General features: G+C 46.3%; 1 gene segment (V, D, J or C); it reads left to right on the top strand.

Annotated features, from left to right (window-relative positions):
• Positions 1-7505, top strand: part of LOC102502548 (Ig lambda chain C region-like) — a gene marked incomplete at its 5' end in the record, with an annotated part of 19234 nt that extends 11729 nt beyond the window's left edge. Inside the window, 1 exon segment of the C gene segment in view lies at positions 7050-7505. Within this exon segment, the coding sequence occupies positions 7050-7369 (320 nt within the window).
• Positions 7506-7653: the final 148 nt, after the last annotated feature.

Below are 7653 nucleotides of genomic sequence, written 5' to 3'. Positions count from 1 at the left end.
CCCTACTTTTTTCCTGAGCCACAAGTTCAACACAGTTCAATAAGAAGAGGTCTCCCATGATCTATCAATCTAATTCCCTTCATAAGGGACTAATCACATCCTTCTAAATTTCTATTGCACCCCCTACTCTGTTCAGTTCCCTGGAATGAAGGGTCACGGCCCAAGAGGAGAGAAAGTTTAAGGGCAACCATTGTCCCACTAATCCAAGGCACAATCCCACCTCTGGCCAGACAAAAACCAAGCGTATCCCTGTGCTACAGAGAACCCAAGACTTCAGAAACAAGTTGTCACTGGGAGCAGTTCCTGGGGTGCACTTCTTGCCCACCTGGAGGAGTAATGAGTGCATTGGTGGTGTCAGGAGTTAGGCCAGTCATGAGATGAGCCTCAGGAGGTAAAGAGGAGGATCTCAGGACACAAATATGGGCAAGAGGCATAGACAAGGGGATGGGTGCAAGGAGAACCTGATCCAAGGCCATGGTCTCAGCAGGAACACAAGTTGAACAAGTTGAAAGTTTAGAGTCCTATCAACCTTGGACCTCTATGAGATACCACTAACGAGTGGGAGCATTAGATGTTCAGACTCCTGCAGGAGGAGACCACCCTGGTCTTGCATCATCTCAATGGCCCAGCTGAGTCCTATGTAAAAGGCCACTCCTCCAAAGATGCTGCCCAAGATGAACCTCCTCTTTTCTGTTTTGTGTTTTCAGGTTTTTTTGCAGTTAACTTAAGCACACAAATAAAGACACAGATGAATAGTAATGACTGCCCTGTTCTCAAAAACCAGGCTCCAAAATAATCAATTCACAAGGATGCCACGCAACCACAACACAGTACTGTCTCCTGGAATGCTATTATACATTGTTTAGTCACCTTATCTCTTTCCTATAGGAGAACGCATGCACACATGAGACAAAGAGTGAGAAGGAGAGAAAGCCGCCCTCACATGAGACTGGTCCCACTGCAGTCCCTTTTCTCAACCATCCAGCACCTTCAAACTTTGGCACCCATAGACACAATTGCAGCTGTTGTGGGCCAAGGGGCTGTTGGTTTTGCAGGTCAGTTTGATAGCAGCTGCATCGCCAGGTTGAACACTTGGTCTAATACTTTCAACCACATTCCAGATGTCCTATTATTTCACCATGACCTCATCCATGAGATGATTGGTGCATGTGCTTGGGACACCTCTCCAGATCTCAGGTTGCCTCTTGACCTGCTCCTTTGTTTCTTGCAAGCGTGTAGTAGCAGAAGCTGACCTGCTGGTCCTATGACCTGCTAACTGCCTAGGGCCTCCCCCACTGGAGCTGTGAGGATCTCTCAGCTTCAGATTTTCTGAGAAAGAAAGGTATATCAGGGTTAGGAATGACATGTTGGCATGATGCCATCCTGGGATAATTGACTTAGAAGGTCCTGAATATTGCTGGTATCAACCTATTGACATTGGTCCAGCTAACTAGAGTTCAGAAATCTTGCAAGACCCATTGACTGTTTTTTCAGATGATTTCATCTGCCTTGGGTAACATTCAAAACACCTCCCTTAAGGGTAGAGATTCTTTACTAAAATTATCATCATCAGATGCCCAAGATCATGTCAATCACGTGCCAAGGAATGGCAGTTGGCAATATTTCAGTTCTGCTCTCCTATTCATGAGAAGAAACTGTTTCCATAAAGAAATACCTTCAGATGTTGTCTATCCATCCAGAAATGTGTTTTACATGCATGAATATATTGGCCTTTTTGTTCTCTTAAGTTTCATAATGATGGCCTGGTTGTCCTCCATCTTCTCTAGGTAAACAATTCATGTTTACAATCATGGTGAACTCTAAGTAATACTATAACTCACACTAATGCACCTGCAGAAATTAAATCTAATGATGGTGATAATGACATTATTGCTCATTGAGAGACTCTTCAAATAATAACAAGATACTGCAGGAACAACCCAGTAGACCAGGATGGCTTCCCTCTTTCTCTTAGGACAGTATGGACTGGAGTCATATTGCTCTTTTCTGCCCTCAAGTCAGAATAGACTATTGACCCTGGGAAGAGTGTCCCTGCAGTGAGAGGAGCATTGGGGGATCACAATTTATTATATTTAGTCTTCCCCTTTGAGTAAGCCTATACCAGATACATCAAAAAGGAGACCAGGTCCTGCGGAAGGCAAGGGCCACTTCTACCTCATTCCTGGAAGACAGGCTGGCATATCTTGATGGAAACTGATAGCCTTAGCCTCAACTGGGAAAATGCCTGGGAAGTTGAGATGAGATCCCAGGAGTCACAATCACATCTGACTGAAGCTTTCTGTGGCCACCACCCTCTGGGGAAAACAGACCCTTCCTAGAAGAATGGGGGTACCTATGGTTGCCTTGTGTCCTCACCCTGCAGTGTCACCAAGGGATGAGGGTTATGTCAGCTCAAAACCATAGAGAATCCAGGTGCCTTTCTCTCAAATTCACCCCTTTAAAAAAACAAACACCTCCACCACCACCTTACCACCCCCCAGAGAGCTCATTTCCACTCTTGAGCAAAGTTCTCAGGTATAATTCCATCCAAGTCACACATGCCTCTGGACTCTTCATTTTCGGACATCCTTGGATGAATGCAAGTAACCTCCGGTGCCATTCCAGAACTCGGTCAGTACTGACAAAAGAGAGGCCAGGCTGCCAAGCAGGCCCAACTGTGGGCAGTGGCCCAGCTTACTCAGTCAATGCAGCATATGGGGCTGAGGAAAGGGGAGGTGTATGAATCAGAAATCTTGCTCGATTTTTATTATCTCACTGAATTTACAAAGTCCTCAACATTCTCAGGATGGAGTATGAGCTTCCAGGAGAGAAGCTCACACTCATTGAGCTTTTTCAGTGGCGGAAAATGCCACGACTAAGTGCCATTGTCACCTAAACTCCTCTTTTCTCACTGCTCACCTGAGCCACTTACCAGCTTAATGCATTTCAGACAAATGGGTCTCCACCCTGTGTGGTTCTAATTCCCTTCATAAAGGCCTAATCACACCCTCCCGCATTTCCCTCCTGCCTTCAACTCTGGCCAGGTCTCTGGACTGAAAGTTCTGCTCAGTATACAGGAAGTTCAAGGGCATCCATTGTCCCCCTAATCAAAGGCGCAAACTCACCTCCACTCTGCCAGAACCAGGCAATTTCCCATGCCACTGGCAGCCCTAGTCTAGAAAGTTTGTCCCTGGGAGCAGCCCCTGGAATGCAGTTCTGGTCCAACTGATACAAGCAATGGGCCCAACAAAGGGTCTGAGATAGGGACAGCTATGAATGAAGACTGGGTAAGTGAAAGAGAGATTCCCAGGAGTGCAGATATGGGCAAGAGCCAGATACCTGGGGATTCAGAGTAGTGAAAAGGAGAGAAGTCAAAGCCCAAGCCATGTATGAGAAGAACTCCAATTGAGTTAGAGAACTTTGGTATCCTAAGATCCCTCTGCCACTATAAGAAGCTTTATACTATTGGGGGTATGCATTGTTGAGGCCTCAGGGGTAGAGGACTATCTGGTCTTCTTCATTTCATCAGCCCTGCTGGGAACTAAGTGAAAGGCCACCTACCTCAAGATGTTGTCCAAAGAGGAACCCTCTTCCTCAATGTGTTGGAAATTTGTAAAACGATGAACTTATTATACACACGCAAAATGAAACAGAGAAACAGGAATGATCCCATGTTGCCATCAACCAGGCTTCAAAATAATCAATTAATGGAAGATACTGACCCACCCACAAATAGACCATTTCCCTTCCAAAGTATTTTTCAACTTTTTAAAAGGTTATTTAACATATCCAGGTTGAAGGCACAGGTCTTCCTGAAGGGAAAAGATGATGAAGCACTCTCAAAAGAGCCTGGTCTTACCGAAATCCACATTCCTTGGCCTTTCACTACCTCAAAAATTTGGGTCCCTTTAGCAAGACATTAACGTTCTGGGGACACAGGATTTATAGCACCTCCAGTCATTTTGCTAGCAACTACTTTACCAGGATAGACACCATATATAAGGTCTTTAACCAAATTACAGACATCCTGTCATTTCACCAGGACGTCATAATTAAAGGAGTGTATAGTACATATGTTCACAAGAATGCAAGTACCTCCTAAGCTGCCGTTGTGTTCCTTGCAAGGCTATAGCGGCAGCAGCTGAGCTGCACGGCCTGAGATCTATCCATGATCCACATGCAGCTCAGGGCCTTCGCTACTGCAATTGAGTGGGACTCTCTGCTCCAGGGATAAATAAAAAGTGGTTCTAGGGAAAAAGATCAGGTGTGACTTTTCTGGCACACTGACTCCTTGGGACAATCAATAGCAAATGTAACCAATATCCCTGGTATCTGTCTGCAGTCATTGTCTCCACTAACCAAAGTTTTGAATTCTCACAAGACACAATCAGGACTTAAAACTGACACACTCTCTACTGAAAATAATTCGAATTATTCCCTGAGCAAGATAGTCCTTATTGGGTTTTTGTTTGTTTGTTTTATATATATATATATATTCAATAGTTACGTCCATCAGATGGCAAGCAATGACCTTGTAGATAGTTCAGCTCAGTTAGACTGCTTTGGGGAAAACAATGGTCCATGAAAGGAGTTCCTTCTCATGTTCTCTATTCACCTGGAAACATGCTTTCTCCATGTACATGCGTTGGGTCTTTGGTTCAACTAACAATTTCCTAATGATGACCTGGTTGCCTGACGTCTCCCTAGCTAAATTCAGACTCATGAAGAAGTCGAAGTACTATACTTACATCCCACATGTACGTGTCCACTGGGTTTCTATATTGAACAAAACTTGTTCATTAGAAGCCTCTTCAGGAGGCCGAGAATCCTGCAACAACAACCCAGTAGACCTGGATGTCTTCCTGCTTTCTGTAGAACAGTATGTTCCAGCGCACATGCAGTGCCTACCCTGTATATTTCTGAATAGGCCACTGACTTTCAGGGATTATTCCCATAGTGAGAGGAGCTTTTAGGAACCCAAATCGGTGCTACCCACACTTTCTTTTTAAACAAGCCAGTACCAGATATACTTAAATATCAGAGGAGACCCTGAGGTTGACAACAGAAACTTCTACATCTTCCCTGAAGATGAAATTTGAAATATTAATCGAAATTGTAAAGTCCACACTCAAATTCCCTGAGTCAATGCTAGGAATTTTAGAGAAGAGATCCCTGGAATCATAGTTGTATATGCCTGAAGTTTCATGTACCCACTGCCCTCGTGGGCAAACTACCTCTCTTTGGAGGATTAGGGACACCAAAGGATGCTGCTTGTGTTTAATCCTTTCCTCATCCAAACATGGTTATGGCAGCTCTACGGGGTTGAGAGTTCATGGCACCTCATAAAACTTCACCTTCAGGGAGGAAACTCCACTGAGCTCTTTCCCATAAACAGACAATGTTCAAGGGAAACACTGCATCTAAGACACTGATATCCACTGGACTCTCTATTGCTAGGCATTCTGTAGTACATGACATGGAGACACCTGTCCCATCCTGAGCTTGGAGGGGTGAGCAAGCTATGGCCTCCCTGTTGAGCAAACCAGCCAGAGGCACTGAATGAGCTTCCTTAATCACAGCTGCAGGTGGGGGCTGAGAGGGAGGGGCACAGGGGCTACACAAACAGGGCTTTTTGTATGAGCTTGTGTCACAGTGTGGTTTATTCGGCGGAGGGACCAAGTTGACCGTCCTAGGTAAGTCGTTTACTCCCCGTTTCCCTGCTGTTGCCTAGTGTGTGACAATTCTTAAATGGTTTTGCTCTTTTCCTTGTCTTGTCTCAGTCTATACTCAGGATTTCACCCTGAACTTCATCTCCAGGTTGTTGAACTCTCTCCTCCCTCTTAATCCTTCTGCTTGCTTCAGTTGGGCAGCACTGAACCCTTCAGCACTAAATCCAGAGCTATTGGACTGGATGGGATGGCCTCTCAATCTCATGTCTGTGTGTTTGGCAGGGGTATGTGGGTCCCGAAAACCTACTCTGTCTTGTCTTTCACTGTCTATTCTCCTGTCTGTCATGGAGATATATCTGTAGGTCAGCTAGGTCCTCTTCTTATGGGGATAAGAAACACCGGTCCCTGTAGAATGAACACTTGGACATTTAGAATGGGCCAGAACCCTCAGGACCAAGGCAGGGAAACCACAGGATAAGGCAGAGGATAAGGGCCAGGTTTCGTGGGTGCAAGGACTAAGGACTCACTGTCTGGGACAAGGCATAGGTCAAAGGCTCTCCATGGGGGCTTGGTTCTCCTTGGATTGCCACAGTCAGACACCTGAGCTAGCTCAGAACTCAGGAAGCCTGCAGAATGGAGGACAGAGTTGAAGGCTCTGTGCTCCAGAGGTCTGGGGAATGGTAATCTAAGGACAGACTATGGGTTAGGTAAGCTCCTGAAGCTGTGCAGAACTCAGTCCCTCCTACAGCTGAATCTTAATTATACACAAAAGCAGAATCCACCGTATCAAATCTTCCTTGCTAGGATCCCCAAACTGGGAGAGGGCCAGCACCAGGAAGATACTGTTGAGAAAGAGAGTCATGGACAGACAGATACTGTCCCTGATCCTGCAAGGCCCACGACCTGATAGACAGGATATCTCCTGGAGACAGATTTGGGAAGAATGGTCTCCAAAGATCCAGGATCACAGAATCCCACTCAACAGAGTAATTACGTCAGAAATGTCTCCAGAGTAGACCCTAGAAGAGCTTCAGGGTCTTCACTTAAGGTCATTTCCTCCACTTAAGATTCCACAGGCAATATCAGGTAGGACCCTTAAGACTATCAGGAGGAGGCAGAGGCAGGCAGGTCACAATCAGACATCTGCGTGAGAGACTGAGGTCAACAGAAGTCTCAGCACTGCTAATGCTCTGGGGTCTAGCTCAGGGGATTCTAAAAAAGGAGAGGAGTATGCTTTAGCAAGTCACCAGCCTAACTCCCACTAGATGCTGTGGCAATGTCGGGAGAGTTCAGCCCTGGCCTACCCTCACAAACAGCTCTACAGTTAACATGGTGGTCTCCTAGCAACTCACCTACCACTCTTCCCTCCCCACCCTTCAGGTCAGCCCAAGGCACCCCCCAAAGTCACTGTGTTCCCACCCTCTCCTGAGGAACTGGCAACCAACAAGGCCACACTGGTGTGTCTGATTAACGACTTCTACCCGAGCGCCGTGACAGTGACCTGGAAGGCAGATGGCACAACTATCACCCAGGGCGTGCATACCACCAAACCCGCCAAACAGAGCAACAACAAGTACGCGGCCAGCAGCTACCTGAGCATGACTGCCGACCAGTGCCGAAATCGCAGCGCGTTCACCTGCCAGGTCACGCACGAGGGGAGCACCGTGGAGAAGAGCGTGACCCCTGCAACATGTTCTTAGGGCCCCACTTCCCATTGCATCCCTGGGGCCTAGGGCTAATGACCCCAGGAAAAGGGTCTCCCTCCAACTCCAGTTATCCTAGTCCTTCCCCCCGAATCTATAAACTTCCAATAAATACCCTAATTTCAATCAGAAAGCTTGCTCATTCTTTTTATCTCATTAATTTACAACCTCCTCAAGATTCTCATGATGGGAAAGGCACTCTTCTGGATCCCAAGAAAATGACTCACACGCACCCTGAGAAATCACTCCACTATGTGTCATTGTCACCAGACACCTCTTTC

Source organism: Tupaia chinensis, unplaced genomic scaffold (assembly GCF_000334495.1).
Source record: "Tupaia chinensis unplaced genomic scaffold, TupChi_1.0 Scaffold147272_1, whole genome shotgun sequence".
NCBI lineage: Eukaryota > Metazoa > Chordata > Mammalia > Scandentia > Tupaiidae > Tupaia > Tupaia belangeri.
This window is presented reverse-complemented; position numbering and strand designations above follow the sequence as displayed.